Below are 22038 nucleotides of genomic sequence, written 5' to 3'. Positions count from 1 at the left end.
AATATAATCATTAATATATCTAATAATACATTATTCAAGATAATTATATAAATCAATATTAAAAAACATAAAATTAAAGAATCTAATAAGGGACGGAGAGGTGGGGGTAGTGAGCCTTCAAGCCTGTTGTCTTTTGTGCTATTTAACCTGGTACCCAACCTATTAACTGATATATCTTGCAGACTACTGTCCTAGTAGTGATCGATATTTGGACCAATTGTCTTTTGTAATAAATAAAACAAAAAAATAATCTAACAAGGATTACTTTTAGCTTCCTAGATTAAGCTCATAGCTCCCTAATATTTCAAAACAACCAGTAAAAAGGGATGGAGTAAAACTTAAGACATGTAGTACTTCAATTACTTTATCCATCTCAATTAAAAAGGTGTTATTGTTGTTTCATCTTTCTCTAAACCCAAACAAACCCTTGTTACCATAACACATTAATCAAAAAAATTTCTTTATTTAAACACAGAAAACAAAAATAAATTATTTTAAGGACACCAAACTTACACCATAGATTAGGCCCATACTTCATAGGGGCAGTCTCAGTAAAAAAAAAAAGTCCAGAATCTAAACAGCCTCATCAATACATCACAAACCCACCATCACTTTTCCCTCCGTACGGAATTCTCCTTTAAATAATTCACCATACAATGGCATTCTCGTTATTTTCCTCAAATCCAAGGTCAATTATATCCCAAACCCTCTTCTTTTCCACTCTTCTTCTTCGTTCTCCCACATTTGCACTCATTTTAATCTCTCTTTCCCATACAAAACCTCCTCTCTCTTTCTCTCTCCTCAACAAAACTTACATTTCCACAGAAAACCATGGAAACAAACCTCGAACCTCCAAAGTCCATTAATGGAGGTGATATTCTCTCTCCTCCATCTCCACCTTTACGCGAAGAAGAAGATGATGAAGATTTCTACATCGATGACAGTAACTGTTCTACTCCATATGTAAGCGCACCTTCAAGTCCTGGACGAACTTCTTATCTTCATTCTGGATTCTTCTACAGTGCTCCAACTAGTCCCATGCATTTCGTTCTTGCTACAGCTACAGGAAGATCTTCAACTGTTGGAGGTTTGATTCCGTCAACTTCCGACGCTTCTTCTAACGGTTCTTTTGAGTTTGAGTTTTCAGCTAGATTTGATTCGCCGGCGCCGGAGATCGGTTCGGCTATGTCGTCTGCTGATGAACTCTTTCTTAACGGTCAGATCCGTCCTATGAAGCTTTGCGCTCATCTTCAGCGTCCTCAGAAGCTTCCTTCTCTTACACTTCTTGAATCTGACAGAGAAAACGAAGAAGATGATGAAGATGAAGATGATGAGAAAAAAAGTAATGTGTTGTTTCAGAGGTCGTCTAGGGATTTGAGATTGAGAAGTAGATCTCAACGAAGGAGAACTCGTTCTCTCTCTCCTCTTCGTAGTACGACGCCGTTTGAGTGGTACGGTTTCGACGACGACGACGTCGTTTCAACTCCGATGAAGGAGGAGAGAGAAAATGAAGATGAGAATGGAGGAGGAGTCGGTGAGAAGGAAGGTGAAACGACGCCGTCAGGAAGTTCGTCGAGGTGTTCATCTGCAGGAAGGAGTTCAAAACGGTGGGTGTTTTTGAAGGATTTTTTAAGGAGTAAAAGTGAAGGAAGTAGTAACAACAAATTCTGGCATAACATTAACATCTCGTTTTCTCCTGCAAAAGAGAAGAGAGAGAAAGTAAACAACAGCAACAACAACACAAATGCAACTGCGAATACGACGTCGTTTCTGGAGGAAAAAAAGACGAAGAAAAAAGAAGCGTCGTCGGCGAAGAAGACGGGGAAAGCGACGGCGGTGACGGCGAAGAGAAGGTCGGCGCATGAAATGCATTACGCGGCGAATAGAGCGCAAGCAGAGGAAATGAGGAAGAAGACGTTTTTACCATACAGACAAGGATTACTTGGATGTTTAGGGTTTAATTCCAAGAGTTATGGGGCATTTAATGGCTTTGCTAGAGCACTAAATCCTGTTTCTTCTAGGTGATATCGTCATTAAATCATTATTATTATTACTATCTTCACTATCAAAACTCTCATATAAAAAGGAAACAAAAAAAAAAAGAGTAAAAATCCCAAATCAAGTCTATTGAGTAAAAAAAAAAAGTTAGTTTGAAGGATATGTAAATAGGTTTTTCTTTTTAAATTATCTTCACCTTTGGTTTTGATTTGTGTATTTAGGTTGATATATGATTATGATCATGATTAGTATTATGATGTGTAGAATATCATTATGATTGTTAAGTACCTCCTTTATGTATATCATTGAGGAGAAGATTGGTTGTAGTAGCTTTATTTTGGTTGCTTTTGTAGAAACACTTTGAAGAGGAGAGGTTTTAGCTTAGCTTCTCTATCAATGGTATTAAAGAATTTAAGTATGAAGTTATATTTGTATATTTTGGGGTTATGTTTTACTTGTTTGAAATGTAGTTTATTTATGTACACTTTTATGCAAATTTTACCCATGTTGTAATGTAGTTTGGTGTTGTAAAGGATCAATGTCAAGTTTCATAACACCTTGATCACCTACACCACCTACTAATCACTCTTGGATTTCATATTCAAATTAAAGGAATTTCTCACATATAATCTTGTGCTTGAGGCTTTTTTCTACTTTGCATCCAATTAATAATCTTAATTAGGGTTTGTTCGCTTCGGCATAAAACAGCTATACTAAACTGAATTGAACTGAATCGAATGGTGATAACTGATATGTGAGAGTAAAAGTATTGTCTAGAACTAAACTGAACTGGGGAGAACAGACCCTTATAGTTGTAAAAAGAATTTGGTAACCCTTATCAAACTTGCCTTTCTATAAACTTTTGTTTTTGTTTTGGAGTTCCAAAGTTATTTTAGGTTTGTAAAAGTATTCCTTTTGTATTTAATGTAGTATGTGAGTGAATTATCATTAATTTTTAAATTAAGGGACGGAGTTTCGTTGGGGAAATCAGTTAAGCCTCGTTCTTTTGGACTTATTTTCAGTTCAGTTCAATTCAGTCCAGTTCAGTCTAAAAAAACAGGGTCTTAATTGGGTTGGTGCTACATTACATTTACTTCTTCCTGTTCCTGCGAATTGAGATGAAGAACAACATTTGAATTTCATATTTGAAAAAGGGATCATTCATTGAAGGATTGGGAATGTGAATAGTTTGAAAGCATGTAACTACATGGGACTGTGTTCATTGTTCAGTAAAGGTAAAGAGGAGGGAGAAAATTCTAACGCAGGTAAAAAAATTCTTACTGAAAGGTAAAATCTATGTATGTGACAATAGAAGATGGATCACATACCCTTAATTGGATTACTATCATATATGGAACGTTAGAAAGAAGAAATGCAGAAAATGGCTGAGTCCCAATTATTTGCACCACATGGCTCGGTGACAGAACCATGTTAGTTGAAGACTGTCCAGAACTATGATTTTGACCCTATATAATCGTAATGGAGCTTTCAGAGTAATTTTTAGAACTTTTGTTGTTTACTACCGAACAATCAAACATCATGCTAGATTACTAGTGATTCCGTGGATGACCGCTAGTTTAGTTGGTTAAAGGGTCGATGAATCCAAAATGTCCAAGCAAATAATAAAGGCCAGCTAAACGGACCTGAAGGAAAACTATTCACTCTCACCACAAGCTCCTCAGGGCATTGAGCACATAGCTCCATAGATACCCGATAGAGGAAACTCGTACTATTTGAAGAGTTCACTCATGGTACACCCGGGTGTACCATGAGCATGGTACACCCAGGGGTATTTTTGTAATAAATTAGAATTTCAGGTGCTCATTTGACACCAAATTTGCTCATATGGGATTTTGCTCATTTACTCATTTGCTCATTTTGCTCATTTTGTAATAAAAGTGTTTGCTCATTTTCATAAATGAGTAGAAATGTTTGCTCATTTGTTCATTTGTTCACTTTGCTCATTTGCTCATTCGCTCATTTGGAGAAAATAGTCTTGGGTGTACCATGAGCATGGTACACCCAGGTGTACTATAAATATTCTCCTATTTGAAGGAGTAAATTTGCTTAATTATATAATCTTTCAGTATGGGACAAAGATTTTTCCTTTCGCCGACACTTTCCAAAACTTTAAGGCGTATTTTTCAACAAATAAACATTTATCATGTTTGTTACTATTATATTTCATCCATTCTAAAATAAATGAAATGTTTCTCTCTTTTATGTAAGAGATTTTTTAGAGAAACGTTTCATTTATTTCAGAACGAAAGAAGCACATAAATCCGAGATGTCTATATTGTGCAATCGTTGTATCGGATATTTCTAGACTCTTGAATGTGTGTGAAATGAAGCATAATGTATGAATGATTTGCATGGCCTTTGGCCCTTGGTGGTTGGGGAGTTCTTGGATGTGATGGGAATGACCCAATAATCTTTTGTCTTTGGTCTGTTTGATTGATTAATAGATTTTTTGTATTTTTTGGGAGTTTGTTGATGATAAGTAAGAGCCTCTTATTTGTTAGTTTTAAGAAACGTCCTTTTAATTTGTTATATGTAAACTGTAGCAAAAGAGAAAAGAATAGGAGTAAGATTAGATTGTTAGTGTTTAAAGAGAGGTGTTATATTAGTTTGGTACATAATATTCATTGGGTGGTAAAGGATTTGTTACTTTCTAAGTACAGAGTGTTGAGTGATCACGCTTTTTACATATAGTATGGGTTATACATGTCTTTGTCTTAGAAAATGACATTTAAGGAATTGTGAGAACTAAACAAATCAAGGACTCTATTATTGTTTTACATGCTTGGTCTTATCTCTTCTCCTCCAAAACCAAACAACCCCTTAAAAAAGAAAAAAGTTGAAATTTTTAGAAAAATAACCTTCATTATTATTTCATCTTTTTACAGGTCTCCATCAAATATCTAGTTTCCTTCCCCATTCACCCTTTATTTTCTGAAAAAAGTTATAAATAAAGGGGTAAAATGGAAAGGAAAAAGGGAGTAAAAGTAGTAGAAAGGGACTTTTCTAGTGTGCATTTTCATTCACTCTTAGGCTCCGTTTGGTAGGGCGTAAAACATTTTCAGTGTAAAATAATTTTCATGGAAAACAATTTATAATGGAAAACACAATTCCAAAATTAGTTTTCCGTTGTTTGGTTCGATGTAAGAAAAATGATAAAATGAAAGGAAAATAAAAGGGAAAGTAAGGAGGTAGTGAGAAGAGTGTACAAGAGAGATAAGGAAAATAGTTTTCCCTTCATTTTGAAAGGAAAATGGTTTTCCATCATTGGGAGAGTAATTTTACCCCAAGGGAAAAATGGTTTTACACTCTTTTGCCAACCAAACAATGTAAAACTGAAAATAGAGGAAAACAGTTTTTCGGAAAAATGTTTTACGCCCTACCAAACGGAGCCTTAGAGATAGCTGCAAATAAGTTTAAACCAAATTAAATAAAATCTCAACTCTGCCAATTTTTAGTTAAACAATATTTGTTAGTCAGATGCTTGAGAGTAGGAGGGAGAATAAGGGAATTTCTATTCCCAAATACCACACTTCGTAAGACTCGAATCCAAGACATTAAGGATTTAAGGTAAAATCTTGTCAAATAGCCAAAAACTAATTGAATTTTTTTTAAAAAAATTATATATATTTAAATAATTATAACATAATTTCAACTTCTCATAATCAAAGGTATCTCGTAAAATTATTAAAAGGCCCTTATAATTTTTTTTGAGGTTCCTTTTAAAAGTTAATCCAGTCCTCTATAGCTAGGATTATTGTGCGATGTCGACTATATATAAACCATTATCTTTTTTTTCCCTTCCGAATTGCAATCTTCTTCACCAAAATTTAATTTTTATATATAAGAAAGTATAAATAACTAGTACTATTTCCAATCCTTTAACGAGTAGGCAGTAGCTAAGTGTTTGTTTTATGAGTTAATCTAGCTAAGATCTTAAATCTATAAGAAGATATTGAGTTCGAAATATCATTGTCGCTTAGGGTCATTACATGCACGGTTAGGGCTTTTAGGGGTCTTCATGATTTTGCAGAATTGGGCATTTATAGTATTTATAAAGTACATATCACATTTTCCATCTTTGGGTTCATTTTGAGAACTGTTCACCTTGGTAAAGATGTAGGTGAAATACTAATGTAGGAGTAATTGATGACAGAAACTTTATTACAGTGTATTTCCATATTTTTCTTCCTCTTCAAAATTAGTGGTTACTTTTTGCTACAACTTGCATATTTTTCTTCACATTGGTAAAAGTGATGGACACCCGTTATGGCGTTATATATAATTGTTTGATGCGTTTTCTTTACCTGAAAACTCTTGAACTTATATGAACTTATTGTACTTAATGTATCTGATTGAAACTCATTATAACTTATTTGACCTTATTGTCAAAGGACCAACTCAACCAAAAGCTTAAGCTGATGGTTGAGGCCCCAGGAATAGATCTATACTCTATCAAGCCCCCTCACGCAGAGCCCTTTGGGCTTGAAGTGTGGATGCAACACATGCCTCCCTCATACCTGGCGCAACACAGGTCTCCCTCATTCCTGGCGCTAAATATTCCACTGAAAAAGGAGGGGTGGAGAAGATTCGAACCCGTGACCTTTTTGTCACGCTAGCTCTTGATACCATGTCAAAGGACCAACTCAACCAAAAGCTTAAGCTGATGGTTGAGGCCCCAGGAATAGATCTATACTCTATCATGTCAATGGACCAACTCAACCAAAAGCTTAAGCTGATGGTTGAGGCCCCAGGAATAGATCTATACTCTATCACGCCCCCTCACGCAAGAGCCCTTTGGGCTTGAAGTATGGATGCAGCACAGGCCTCCCTCATACCTGGCGCGAAATATTCCACTGAGAAAGGAGGGTGGATGAGATTCGAACCCGTGACCTTTTTGTCACGCTGGCTCTGATACCATGTCAAAGGACCAACTCAACCAAAAGCTTAAGCTGATGGTTGAGGCCCCAGGAATAGATCTATACTCTATCAGGAATAGATTTATACTCTATTACTTACTTAAACAAGATTGTGATGTAAGAGTAACATAATTACTACAAATAAAATATTCAAAATTAGCTTACTTAAACAAAATTGTGATGTAACAGTAACATAATTACTACAAATAAAATATTCAAAATTAGCTATCACATATTGATTATTAATCTAGTATCAATAACATTTTTTAAATAATGATTAACAAAAAAATACTATACATAATTGCAAATTATTACCTATAAATTATTAATAATTATATTAATAAATTAATAGCAGAAAATAGTAATCCACATACATGATAGTCTAACAGGGAGTGCAGAGCGACCAACATTACATGGTCCCGTTTTTTAGAGGGTCCAAAAGTGTTAAACTTAAAATATTTTTTTAGTCATATTGTTCAAACCCGAACTTTATTTTGTCAAAATCAGTTTAACAACGATATATATATTTCGTAGAATATAATACTTATAGTTTTACAATTTATGCATTATATTTATATATTTACTGCTCAAATTTATAATTAGCACATGGTCCTCAAAAATTTCAAGAGCTTGTCCACATATATAATAATTTAATAATTGTACAAGTAATAATCAATTGCTATCATCCACATATATTGATTTTGTAAAAGAGTCACTAACAAGTTTCTTACAAGAAAACTTATACACCACAGTAACTAGATAGAGATTTGAGGGTAAGTGTACAAATTAGGTCATGAAAAAGACCATACATGTTAGTTGCAATATTTATGAGTTCATTAAGGTGCACCATTTACTTAAGATTACCCTAATAATAGTACCCTCCATAGGAGAAATTGAAGAACCTTTGAGAATATTTTATGAATTACTATAAAGTCGAATAATAATAAAATATTAATAGATAAAAAGATAGATTATAGTACAATAGTAACACAAATATAACCATGATGATAGTTTGATTAAACATTTAATATTCTCTTTAATTTAAATAAATGTTTTATTTTGACTTTTTACTATTGACATATTCTACTTTAACCATTTTTTGTTTACATATGTATAAATACAATGTTAGCATAGAGGAGTTGTTCAATTTGTCCTGATGTGTGTTGTCGAAAATTTTAATTTTATATTTTTTAATAATAAATAATTAGAGATATTGATAGTCGAAGTTGTATATTGGTAAGTGCGCAAGTCAAAATGGAGCATCTATCTAAACACAGAGGGAAACGAGTTCCTCAAAAAAAAAAAACCTTTTGAATCTTATTGAAATTTAGTAGACATGAACATGATCGAAACTCATTGAATCTGACAGTACATGATTGTAACTTACTGGATCTAATTGGAACTTGTTAGACCTGATTGAAACGTATATGATCTTATTGCACCTGAAACTTATTTTTTTAAGGTGAAGAGAACACACCCTAATAAGCTATCACAAAAGAGCGATAATTTTCTCCTTATTGTGCAACAACTATTATAATATGATTGGTAAAACAACTAAACATAGTTATAAATAATCTTTTTTTTTTTTAAATGGCAAAGTGATTGTCCTTCGTTAAGAAGTCATTCTTAGACAATCTCAAAAGTCAACACTTGGATATCTAACAATTCGTTATTAAACTATAGACTCCTATTTATGCGTGTAGATATCTTTTTTCGAGGGAAAAAGTAAAGTGCATATATTAATTCGCGAACAAAGCGTCCATCATATATTAACCATAGACTCATATTTATGCATGTAGATATATATCTAACAATTCGTTATTTAACCATCCTTAACTCATATTTATGCGTGTAGATATATATCTAACAATTCGTTATTTAACCATCCTTAACTCGGCCTTTCGTTTTTCTTATACTTGACTTAAAACTCATTTTTATAAATTTACTTTAATAATTTGGGGAGAAGAAAATCCAAGACTAACCCCAAACAAAAATCTAAAAAATTTGTTGAGGAAATTATACTATGATCCAAAGAACTCCCTCTCCAAAAAGGTACCATGATGTTCACTGAAGAATCCTGACACCTAAATTGTATAACTCGTCAATCGTCTTATTCATATATATATGGACCCATTTCACAAAAAAATGAAAAGTAGAACTCCATTATTTCATTGTTCTTCATAAATCATAAACATGTATGTCCCATCTTTCTTTAAGTTACTAAGCAACATTATAAAATGTACCATCATTGTTTATTGATATGTCATTACATATTTTGCATTCCACAGCAATTTACATTAACATACGGTCGAATTGTTGGGCCAACTGGATGATATGATTGAGCCTAGTGACTACACAGTATTTGCACAATTTCTACCTCATTCTTACCTCTTGTACTCTACTTGCAAATTTTATGTCACCATTTGCGTCTGACTATAGATAGCCCTTTTTTTAAGGTTAATGTTTCAGAGAATCTATACTAAACTATGAAATTTTTTCCTGTACTTCTACTATTGATTTACTGTAAAATTAAAAGAAATAGTATGACACAGTCTTAAAGTCATTGAAGAATGAAGCAGCAAAAGGTGGAATTAGTAAATTAGTTCATTCATTTTGATAGACAAGCGATTATAAAACAATGAAAGATTGTACTTTCTCTAGTTCATTTTACTCGCTACACTTTGACTTTCACGCTTGCGGATACATTATGTATAAGTTTGGGAAAAGTTATATTATATTCATTCACAGCTAACGTATATATAATACAGTAGGAGAGTAATATTAGCTAGGTAGTTACAGAAGATAAGATAGAGATACAAAGAATAATATCTATACAAGAGAAGATATTATCTAGAAGATAAAGTTAGACTAAGTCAATGTAGATCTTTAACATGCCCCCGCAAGATGGACGGAGGAGACGTGAGGCCAATCTTGGACAAGAGCATAGTAAGACGACGACGCGGTAATGGCTTAGTTAAGACATCCGCCAGTTGATCGTCATTGGCAACACGAGTAACTCTGAGAGAGCCAGACTGAACTTTTTCCCGAATAAAATAAAAATCAATGCCAAGATGCTTCATGCGAGAGTGAAATACTGGATTGGCGGCAAGCTGAGTGGCACCAATATTATCACAGAAGATTGTCGGGATGGTCGAGGAGGCAAAGCCAAGTTCAGTGAGAACAGTAGTGAGCCAGGTGAGTTCGGCGCGGTATTGGCAATGGAGCGATATTCAGCTTCCGTGGAAGAGCGAGCCACGGAGCGTTGCTTCTTAGAGCTCCAAGAAATTGGGTTACGACCAAGATAGACCATGTAGCCGTAACGGTACTAATAAAGTCATCATGATCACCAGCCCAGTCGGAGTCAGAAAAGGCATGAAGTGTAGGTGGAGACTCACGATAAATGTTGAGGCCATAGGAGATGGTGCCTTTAAGATAACGGAGAAGGCGTTTGAGGGCCTGCCAATGGGAGGTGTTTGGTTGATGCATGAATTGTGACAACTTGTTGACAGCAAACGCCACGTCCGGACGTGTGAGACCCAGGTATTGCAGGCTACCGACGAGCCGGCGATAAGCTGAGGGATCATCAAGAGCAGGGGACGAGTTCAGTTGTAGAGAGGTGTTGGAGTCCATAGGGGTTGAGACGGGTTTGGCCTCCAGCATGTTGGCAAGAGCGAGAAGATCATGAGTGTATTTATGCTGATTGAGAAACAGACCCGTGGGAGTTGGATGCACTTCAACGCCAAGGAAGTAGGAGAGAGGACCAAGGTCCTTGAGGGAGAACCGGGAGCCAAGTTGATCGATGAAGTCAGTCACCATTGTGGAACAAGCACCTGTAATAATTATATCGTCAACATAAACAAGGACAAACATGGGGTTAGCACCTTTGAGAAAAAAAAGGGAAGTGTCCGAGAGGGAATTAGTGAAGCCGGCACTCAAGAGGTGGGATTTTAACTCGGTGTACCAGGCGCGAGGCGCCTGTTTGAGCCCATAAATGGCTTTGCGCAGATGGCATACATGAGTGGGATGGTTGGTGTCGACAAAGCCGGGGGGTTGGGCCATAAACACATCCTCTCAGCGTCCCTTGAAGGAAACGTCATTGACGTCCAGTTGACGAGGGGCCAGCTGTTGGTGGTAGCAAGGCTGAGAAGGAGACGCACCGTGGCTGGTTTGATGACAGGTGAGAAGGTTTCAGTGTAGTCAATCCCTGGGCGTTGATGAAAGCCTTTGGCGACAAGACGGGCTTTATGTTTTTGGAAAGAGCCATCAGCATTATATTTAGTGCGAAACACCCATTTGCATCCAACAATATTTTGGGAGGGGTGGGGAGGAACGAGAGTCCAGGTGTTGTTGGTGAGGAGAGCATTAAATTGTGTTTCCATGGCTTGTTTCCAGGAGGGGATGGCAAGGGCTTGTTTGACGGTTGTGGGTTCGAGGGGAGTGAGTTGGGCAGTAAGGTTTAGCTTATGGATGGGTTTAAAGATATTGTGGGAGGCACGGGTATTATAGGGGTGGGGTGGAGTGGGGAAGCGGAAGCGATGGAGGAAGGAGAGGTGAGTCAGGGGGGGAGGAAGAGGGTGAAGGGGTGGGTTTGGAGTAGCGGGGCGGTAGGCGAGGCAGGAGGGGGAGACAGGTGGCGGGGGTGAGTAACAGCAGGGCAGGAGAATTGACACCACTCGTCGACAGTGTGAGACGAGGGAGATGAGGGGGAGGCATTAGAGGTGAGCTGGGCATAGGGAAAGGTATTGTCCACAAAGCGGACATGACGCGACGTATAGACGCGATTGGTGGAAGGATGAAGGCAGAGGTAGGCATGTTGAGTGGAAGAGTAGCCGACAAAGATGCAGGCGAGAAAGCGGGGTTGAGTTTGTGTTTAGTGTAGGGTCGAAGCCATGGGTAACATAAGGTGCCAAAGCCTCGAAGGTGGGTATATTTAGGTGGTGTACCGAAAAGAAGTGCGTGGGGGATTGTGGTGGAGGCGTGGGCATACGATTTATAAGGTAAGCTGCAGTTTGAAAGGCGTAAGGCCAGTAGATGAGGGAAGGGAGGCATGAGAGAGGAGGGAGGCTAGTTTCAGTGAGATGGCGATGGCGGCGTTCAGCATAGCCATTATGTTCTGGAGTGTGGGGAGGGGAAGTGTAGTGAGAGATGCCGTGAGTGGCAAGGAAGGGATCGAGTTTTTGAAACTCACCTCCATTGTCGGAGTAGAGCGTTAGAATGGGGCGACTGAAGCGTTTTTCAACAAGGGCTTTGAAACGATGGAAAACAATTTCAGTGTCAGATTTCTTTTTGATCGGAAAAAGCCATATGTACTTAGTAAAATGATCAACAAAGACTAAGTAGTATTTGAAGCCATCAAAAGGAGGCGGGAGGACCAAACATCACTGAAGACAACTTCAAGGGGATAAGTAGTGACAAGAGAAGAGGTATTGAATGGAAGTTTATGACTTTTATTAATATTGCAGGAGTTACAATCAATAGCTAGAGAAGTAGGAAGAGCTAAACTAGTTAACATTTTATTTAATGTAGCAGGAGAGGGGTGCCCAAGTCGATGGTGCCAATCGATCGATTTGGTGGAGACGGGTAGGGCAAGTTTGGTGGTGCGCGGCCAGTGATATACTCCATCTTTAAGTGGGCCGGATAGAAGAGGTGCCCCCGTGACCTGATCCTTGACACAAAAAGAAGTGGGTGAGAATTCGACAAGAGCATGATTATCTAAACAAAATTGAGAAATAGAGATGATGTTTTTATGCATAGAAGGAACACAAAGAACATTGGTAAGAGAGAAGGAGGTGGAGGGAGTGGAGATGTGAGCGAGACCAGTGTGAGTGATGGGAAGGCCAGAGCCATCACCAATAACTATTTCGTCGGTGCCATCATATAGATAGTGAAGAGAGAGATTGGCGAGATCCGAAGTGACATGATGGGAAGCGCCGCTATCAAGGAGCCAGGAGGAGTCGGTGGGAGGTGGGGGGTTGAGAGTGGCAGCATGGGCTTGAGGGGTCGAGTCATGAAGCCGAGGAGGGCGTGGAGGGGGTTGGATGGTGGGGTGAAGGGATTTGAAAGTAGGGCAGTAGGTAAGAGTGTGCCCCTGTATGTTACACCATTGACACCTCCCCTTGAAGGGGTTGCGTGGATTTTGGTTCGGGGGAGGAAAGTGAGAGCCTTTGGTGGGAGGTGGGGCTGGGAGGAGCGGTAAGGGAGGCCGAGAGTAGGTGGGGTGGGCTACTGCAGGAAAGGCCGAGAGGGAGGCAGGAGGTGGGTTATCATTGTCGAAGCGGGCAGTTTCTCATGGAGTTCATCAAACGAGATGGGGTTTCCCTGGCATGGAGACCATCAATGAAGGTTTGTAGGTAGTCAAGACACGAGAACATGGTCAATGATGTCCTCGGGTTCGAGAGCAGCTTCGAGAAGAGAAGTTCATCAATGATGCGACGGTGTTTGTGAAGATACTCGTCGACGTTGACGTGCCTTTGGTGAGATTTTTGATTTGAGCCTTTAGTTGTTTAATGTGGCCTCGAGATGGTTTAGCGTAGGTGCGGGACAAAATATCCCAGGCTTCTTTCGAGGTGGTGGCACGCGACACAAGGGGGCCAAGGGTTGGTGAAAGGGTGCCGACGAGTGCGCCAAACAACAGTTTGTCTTGGCGAACCCATGTAACATGGGCGGGGTTGAGGATAGAGTCGCCTTCGACATTGGTGATTTTGAGAGGTGGGGGAAGCGATGATCCATCGATGAATTGATGAAGATCATAGCCAATAAGGAGGGCTTCAAGTTGAGCTTTCCAGATGATATAGTTGGAGGAGGTGAGTTTTTGAACGGAGTGAGCGTTCATAACAGTCAGTGGTTTGGAGGGTTCATTGGAGTTGGCGAGAGCAAAGTTGTCGTGCGCCATGGGAGGGGATGCCGGAAAAAAAAAATTAGGTTTAGATCGGTGGTTGTGATACCATGTAAGTTTGGGAAAAGTTAGATTATATTCATTCACAGCTAAGTAATATAATAATAAGAGAGAATATTAGCTAGGTAGTTACAGAAGATAAGATAGAGATACAAAGAATAATATCTATACAAGAGAAGATATTATCTAGAAGATAAAGTTAGACTAAGTCAATGTAGATCTTTAACATTATGTTGATTATTAATATCTTTAATTGTGTATAAGAGTAAAGGATAAGTAGGTTCGTCTTAAGTTATTCCTTATCTCTAAACCCTATTTTGACTAAGAAGCATACTCCATGTAGATATCAATTGATTTTAAAATATGGCGTATATGCTATTGAAGATTTGAGATTGATAATCTTATTTTAAATTATTGTTCTAGGCGAGATTTTTGAGCAAAAAATATGTTTTTTAAATAATATTTGTGAAAAAAGTCGTTATTAGCTCATTTATTGTAATATGGATAGACTAAGGACATAAATATTTCGATTTTTTCACCAAATATCCCCGAATTTTTGATTTATTTATGAGATACCTTCGAACTTTTGAAAATACACAAGGTACCCCTCAGTTTCACTACAATGCACCCAAATGCCCTTAATGACTAATAGCTTTAACTGCCGTTAGTTATTAACCCTAATTTTCTATTTTAAACCCTAATTAATCTAACTAAACCCTAAATTCTAACCATAATCCCTAACCTCACCCTCCCCCACCTAGCAGCCACCAGCACTGCCCCCAACCCCATCAGCCACACCTCCTCCACCACCCCATCAGCCACCTTCCCTGCCCTCACTCCCATCCCAGCAGCCACCACCCCTGCCCCCACCCCAGCAGCCACCACCTCCCCCCTCACCCCCCGCAACCCTCAAACTTGATTTTCGCAACCCTACCCATCACCCTCGTCGATTTCTGCACCCTTCTCCCCACCCTCGTCGAATTTCGCAACCCCCTAGGTCGATTTTTGGGCTCGCGACTGGCTTTAGCTTCAATGGTGAAGGAGAGAGTCGTCTCTCTGCTGCAACCCTAAAAGCACATTTTCAAGGAAAGAGAAAGAGAGCTTGTTTTAGCTTCAATGGCAAAGGAGAGAGTCGTCTCTTTGCTGCAACCCTAAAAGCACGTTTTCGAGGAGAGAGAAAGAGAGGTTGTTTTAGCTTCAATGGCGAAGGAGAAAGTCGTATCTGGACGAGAGAGGTCAATTGTGGGCAAGAGAGAGGTCGAATATGGGCTGTGACTGGTGGTTATTGGCGAGTGAAAGGTCGAAATCGATGGAGAGGGGGTTGCGGGGGATGGGGGAGGGGGGTGACGGGGATGGGGGATCTGCTGGGGTGGGGGCAGGGGTGGTGGCTGCTGGGGTCGGGGGGAGTGGCAGGGATGGTGGGAGGGTTAGGGTTTAAGGTTAGAGCCTTAGGGGTTATGATTAGAAGTTAAGGTTTAGTTAGGTTAATTAGGACTAATTATGACTTAATCAGGATTAAAACTAATGACGTTAATGGCATTTGGGTGTATTATTGTGAAACTGAGGGGTACCCCGTGTATTTTCAAAAGTGCGAGGGTATCTCATGAATAAACTGAAAACTCGATGGTATTTGGTGAAAAAACCCGTAAACATTTAATATAAGTAGTTTTGTTTTGGAATTACTTGTTTAGAACATTTTCCTCAACCAAGTGTGTAGCTCGGGCGACACTCCGAATTTTTATTTTCAATAATACTTTTATGTTTTGAACTTATATTTATTTCAGATTAGTTTGTTATATACATTTACTTTCCAAGTTATATATAATTATATGGAATATATAATACACCCAATAGTCAGTTAAATTGTGATAAGATATCTCATTTATTTACAACTTATTAGTTGCATGTCCATTTCTAAAGTGATCAACTTCTCACAAAGGAAGTATATTCTTGTATATGGCCTGTCTATATCAACTCTATACAAGAACATTAAATTAAGTTGATATTATTGAAGATACTTCAAAGGGAAATTAATACAGTACATTAGAAAACAATGGTCTACAACGGCTCTACCACCTTCTACAAAGAGTTTTGAGGTTACTTTATTTCAATAATATAAATATGCATCTTTCGAATTGAGTTCAATAGAACTAGCTGAAGTATAATTTTTTTATCATTAATTAAAGAGAGAACAGCAAATTAATCTACCTAGAACAACAGGCTACCATGAAAGGGCAAGTCTCATAGAATTCATCATCTATTATTTAAAGATATGCTAATGCTAACCTACTAACAATTACTGGTAAACTAACAAACAACCTTGAAACTTTGAAATGGGCCGGGACCACATTAGTGTACAAAATTGACATTTTTGGTTATTTATGGAGTATTGGTTAACTACTAAGTACTAACTAATTACTAGACATTTAGTTTTGCATTATTCCTTAATATGAATGGTCTTATCAAATGAGGTGCATGTTCATTTTCTTCAATATATTCTATGCTTCATTGGTAGACATCGAATACTATGCATTCAAAACACACGCAGTTTGCATCACGTGTCAGATGTCTATGGTTTTTCGTGGATGCACAATATAAGAATTTTAATTTGTACTCATATTTCGTGGTTTTCCCCCTAAATTTGAGAAAACAAATTTTAAAAAATATTAAATTGGTGTATCATTCACATGTTGAAGGTAACTTATTGCTCTCCTCTCTCCCCTCCAAAGGGAAAAAAACCCCAAACCCTATCTCAAAAACCCGAGGCCGCTGCCTAGCCTCACGGCTGGTGTAAGGCGTGTCCCCCCCCCCCTCCTCCGCGTGTCTTTTTTTTGTTTGTTTCTTTGTGTTTTCGCCCGATCTATTTCCTCATCCCCATAGTTTCTTTGCCCTCATCTTTTTGCTTAGGTTAGATTGTGGATTGTGGTTTTTTCCCTCTCATCTATTCTAATTAGAGAAGGTGAGACAAAGTGTTTTATTGTAGTAGTGGTCCTGAGGTGGTGATCTTCCTTTTCAATAAAGGTTTTGTCTTCTGATCATCTAGTAGAAGTTTGTTTTTCTTTTCTTTTTGCACTGTTTTATGGTTGTTTCACGGAAAGGTGTGATTTGGAAGATGAAAGATCTTATCTACAACAAGGGTATTGATATTCAAAAAGTTAAATCACGTTCAATGAAGATTCAGTTAAAGATGCGTAGACATCAATTCAAATGGGCTCGAATAGATTTTCAGTTATCTTCTTTGGATGATGTATTACTTTTTATATTCATATCTACCTCCGTATCTCATTTGTCAATCAATGTAGATGCTGGATGACTTTTCAATGAATGATAATTTTCTTCCTATTAAAAAAAAATTAATTGCTTATTGTTTTTGTTGAAATGATTATATGCTCCAAAAAGAAATGGTAACAATATTATTTATCATTAGAATATGGTATTTTGAAAATAAGTGGTGGACATTAATACAAAGATTGGGGTTGGTTGGGATGTTGACTTATTGGGTGCAAATCAAACCCACACCTGCAGTAGCTAGTTGTTTTACTTGGAATATTAATTTGAAAGTCCATCCCTGATCATTTCTCTGCTCCATGCCTAACTTCATAACTACTTGTCCTTTCTTTCTCTCTCTCTCACACACACCACGAAAATGATTTATGCACCAACAAAAAAACTGAGTCACAAGTTTTAGAAATGGGGAAAATACCAGTTCAACTGCATACCAGCTGAGCAGGGTATTAGAATTTTAATAAAGAATGGAACGTGGGACAAAATGGGGTGCAACAACATTCTACGTGACCAATATGACTACTTCCCATACCCTTTTCTTATATGGTTCATGATCATCGGCCCAATTTTTATATTGATTAAGGTTAGAATTTTTATATTGATTAAGGTTAGAATTTTTATATTGATTAAGGTTAGGATTTTTATATTAATTAAGATTAGGATAAACCTTAAATATTGAATATGACTACTATGACTAGATTTTACAAAATGGATTGCATGATGTATATATTTGCTTGAGTTTCTACACTTTAGTTTCTTACTTTTTGAAGGTTTTTGACTGGTTAAAGTCAATATTTTAATGGAGTGATCTATTTTAAATTAGTAACTTAAATACATAAAAAGAGAAATTATAATATAATTTATAAAATATGATTATTTATGGATTCATAATACCGTGGATTTATTTCATACAAGAACTTTTGATTTCCTAAGAATTGCATTGAGTTGAGAATTATGATAACAAGATAAAATATTATTTGGTGTTACTTTTTACTGTTTAATGTTTGTGCTTTTAATCTCTTAACCATATTAGACTTCTATATCACTATGTTAATTATGATAAAAATGGAATGGATAGGTAAGATACAAACTTGATTGTAAAGATAATAAAAGAAAGTTGACTTTTCAATTTTTATTGAAACTAATATAAAAATAAATTAAAAATGCTATAAATGAATAAAGAAGCATTCATTTATACTTTGTAGGGGAAAAAATACCTATAAGGTACGTAGATAAATTAATGGAAAAATATCTCACATGAGTCACATCTCCTAATATAAGTATTTTCAAACCGTTCAGTACGTTTACTCGTGGACTATTGTAAGAAGCTGATTTGAAGAATGAAATGTATGACATTCATAGAGCATGTGAGATAATCACTTAGTAAAAGGGATGACATCAACTTAGATATCAGAAGTCTTGGGATTGAGTTTCCCCCTTACAAAGAGATCCCCAATTTCTCACCTCCGATCCTATTAGGGATTTTAACTTACCTTATTACAAAAAAAAAGAAAAAAATTAACAAGGGGGGTCCCAACTATGGCCGCCTTTTCATGAAAGGTCCTAACTTTCGATTATTCCACATCAATCCCAACTTTGGAGGGGGGAGGGGACGTTTTACAATAATGGTCCAAGGAAAATGTACCAGTTTAAGCGGTAATTTTGAATAATTTTTTTTACTGGTTTCAGGGAGGAAGTTTCAAAGGAGGGTGTTATAGGATAAGGGAAGGGTTGGTGGGGAAGGGGAATGGGTTTAAAGGGCAGGGCGAGGATGGTGACCACCCGGCAACAATGACATAGGCGGAAGAGACAAAGAGAATCGAACAGTGTCGCTATAAGCTTGTAACACAACCGTTCAGCTCCAGTGAGAAAGACAGTCTCAGCACCACCAAGGGGAAAGGGAGAGAAACGATGTACTACTAGTTCACGCACCAATAACCAAATCAAGGGAAAGAGATAGAGTTGGGGGCAGCAGCACTGGCAACAGAAGATGAAGGTTCTGTGACGAAAAACAACGCCGACTGAGGGAGAAAGAACGAGAAAGACGGTAATTTGAGGGAAGGGGCTTAAGAGAGAGAAGCCATGAGAGAAAAAAGGGTTGGGGTGGTTATGGGTTCATCTGACCGATGTCAGGCAGGCGGGAGGGGAAAAGAAGAGACGCGGTAGAGTGAGGAGGCAGGCGAGGGGTGGCGTGGAGGCAAAGAGTGACGATTTCAAGAGCGACGGAGGAGTTGGTGAGGCGGAGGATGAGGTTTTGAGGGCGCGGGAGGGGCTGGCCAGTGAGCTAGTGGAGGAGTTCCAAGTGTCGGGGAGGGGGCTTGAGTCCAGGGGAAAGAGTGGCAGATGTGGCAAGGGTGGCAGATGTGGCAAGTTGTAACACCCCAAAACTTTGGTCCTAAAACTTTATAAAATATTCACTTTTCATTAAAATATCTGACCAAACCTTTAGGGTGTTACCGCCGCATCTATTGTTCAAAATAAATGCAAGGCTAATTATTAGAAATAAAATTTTACTCACAAACCAAAGTATCAAAATAAACCAAACTGAGTTGTCTACTTTATACCAAAACAAAACTAAACAATCTCAAATGACAGTACTGTAGTATTTATTAAACTAGGTGAACTTAAAAACTATAAATTCACTCACTCCTGCAACATAGTCCCTTTCACCAACCTGCACAATATAAATAGGAAAAGAGCAAAGAAAAAAAAATACAAAAATTAGCGAAAGCTAAGTAATTACAACTCCATCCCGTAAAATAACAATAATAATAGTTATACTTCAAAAATAATTTTTATAGCATAATACAGACAAATATAACATAATACAGACAAGTATAACATAATATAATCAAGTATATAATATATTAACCATTTCAATTATTCAAGTTTATATGAGTCATACACAACAATTTTATTTATTAGAAGGGAATTGAACGTCAGTAGGCCGGGACTAATCCCAGGTAACCACACTTCAACATGGTCGTCACCCAGATAAATAAGAGTAATGGTCAATATCGTTTGCAGAACGTCCCTAGTGTGCACACCCCTCACTAATCTAATGGGTATCCGCAATGCGCACCAATAGTATTAGGAGGAAGACAATAAAGAGTTGTAACATAATAAAATCAATACTGTTCATCACCTATGGAGGATCCAAGTCCACATGATAATTCCCTCAATAATATTTCCACTTTACGTGATTAATCGATTTTAAAAGTTGTGACACATCAAACATCACATTAACTAACAGGAAATCTTTAGTTCAAATAATATTTTTCACAACTTAGCCACTTAATAAAATTATACTAATCAACGTCCATAATTCATAGTAACCAATATATCCATCATTAGAGCCTCATAGAGTCACAATATATGTCAACTTATAATACCGTTCGCTACATCATTAACACACTAGTTATACCCATTAAGTACATTGTCAATATTAGCATAATTTTAATACGATGGTATAATTAGGTACATTAAAAAAAAATCCACTTCCATAACAACAATACCAGTAGATACATATATATTATACGCAGGGATAATAGTACTATAGTAATAATAATAATAATAATTTTAGTCATAAAAAGTACTATACGATTCCTGTCACATAATATACATCTAACATAAACATAGAATCACATAACCACATGTATTACACATAGCACATATAATTCCTAACGGGATTCTAGTTGTTGATTGACATTGTGAATTACCTCAAACGCTTCCCAAGTATAGCAATATCAACTAAAAGTCGCCTTCTACAAAAGTTCCGTCTACAACAAATAATATTACCTAAAGTAGTCACTTGATATAATATCCCACAAAAAACCAAGGTGTAAAACTTTAGCAATAATTATTAGCCAAAACTAAACAAAAGTCACGTTTTAAATAAATAACATTATTTATAAGTTTTAAATTAGAAGGGTAGAAAACTGCAACTTTCATGTACATTACTGTGGTAAAATATGTGCTACTGAAATCATCATTTTTTTCTTTAGAAACAAAATAAAACATGGTGAATTCTTCGTCACTTTCAGTGACTTCACTGTACAAAAACTACAAATCACCAACATAGCAACATGTGCCTTATTGCCATAAACCCCCCCTTACTTTGTAACACCCCGATAATTCTCTCTTTCTAGAAAATACTTTTATAACAAATCTAGAGAATTACCCAGGCATTATCGCCCGTGTGATAACGTTTCGGCTTACTCAGAATTTTGCAGCGGAAAACTTATTAAACAAAAATCAACTTTATTAAACTTATGAAACCAAATGACAATGTCAAACTTAACACACCAACTAAATAAACCTGAAACTTAAATGAAGATGTTCCTACGAAAACAACTTAAATAATACTAATGTCACAAAAGCCTCTCCATTCCAGATTCCCCAATGGTATGCATCTTCGAACCTGTAATGTCAATGCTTTCTTGACTCTGCTCCCCCGAAGGATCACCACAGGATCAATAGGCAAAGCCATGATCACAAACACAGACAAGCACGTAATCAGCAAAGCTGAGTACTACATATCAGACATAAATAATCCTAAACATGATACTACAAACATAAACTTGCAGGATAAATAATAACATAAATAATAATACTCTGCAGATGACTTTTACTGAACTAAACTTAACTAACTTTTTATCACTTTAATGGAATAGTTATTGGACGAGTTGTCCTGCCAATAAAAATGAAATGGGGCGCGACTCCGCATTTCAGAGTGACCTGCGATATCGAGGAACCTTTGAATAAAAAGGGATGGTGATCAACCATTCCTAGAAAAGCTATGGCACGCTCACCATAACCCCAACCCTTATGTCCAACTCTAGACGTGCACAGTCTAAAGTCTATAACTTATTCTCGTTTCACTTTACGTTGCATTATTTTAATACTTGTGTTGACACCACAACA

General features: G+C 37.3%; 1 protein-coding gene across 1 annotated transcript; it reads left to right on the top strand.

The window, feature by feature from the left end:
• The first annotated feature begins 722 nt into the window (after positions 1 to 722).
• LOC104890392 (uncharacterized) lies at positions 723 to 2434 on the top strand. Its single transcript, XM_010675862.4, has one exon. It carries the CDS (start codon positions 832 to 834, stop codon positions 2023 to 2025), a length of 1194 nt encoding a protein of 397 aa, XP_010674164.1. The 5' UTR covers positions 723 to 831; the 3' UTR covers positions 2026 to 2434.
• Positions 2435 to 22038: the final 19604 nt, after the last annotated feature.

Source organism: Beta vulgaris, chromosome 4, assembly GCF_026745355.1.
Source record: "Beta vulgaris subsp. vulgaris cultivar EL10 chromosome 4, EL10.2, whole genome shotgun sequence".
Lineage (NCBI taxonomy): Eukaryota > Viridiplantae > Streptophyta > Magnoliopsida > Caryophyllales > Amaranthaceae > Beta > Beta vulgaris.
The sequence above is the reverse complement of the archived record's forward strand: the minus strand, read 5'-3'. Positions and strand labels throughout refer to the sequence as shown.

Bases quoted from the DNA above. Each gene is read 5' to 3' on its own strand.
- LOC104890392 (XM_010675862.4), top strand. From the start codon at position 832: ATGGAAACAAACCTCGAACCTCCAAAGTCCATTAATGGAGGTGATATT.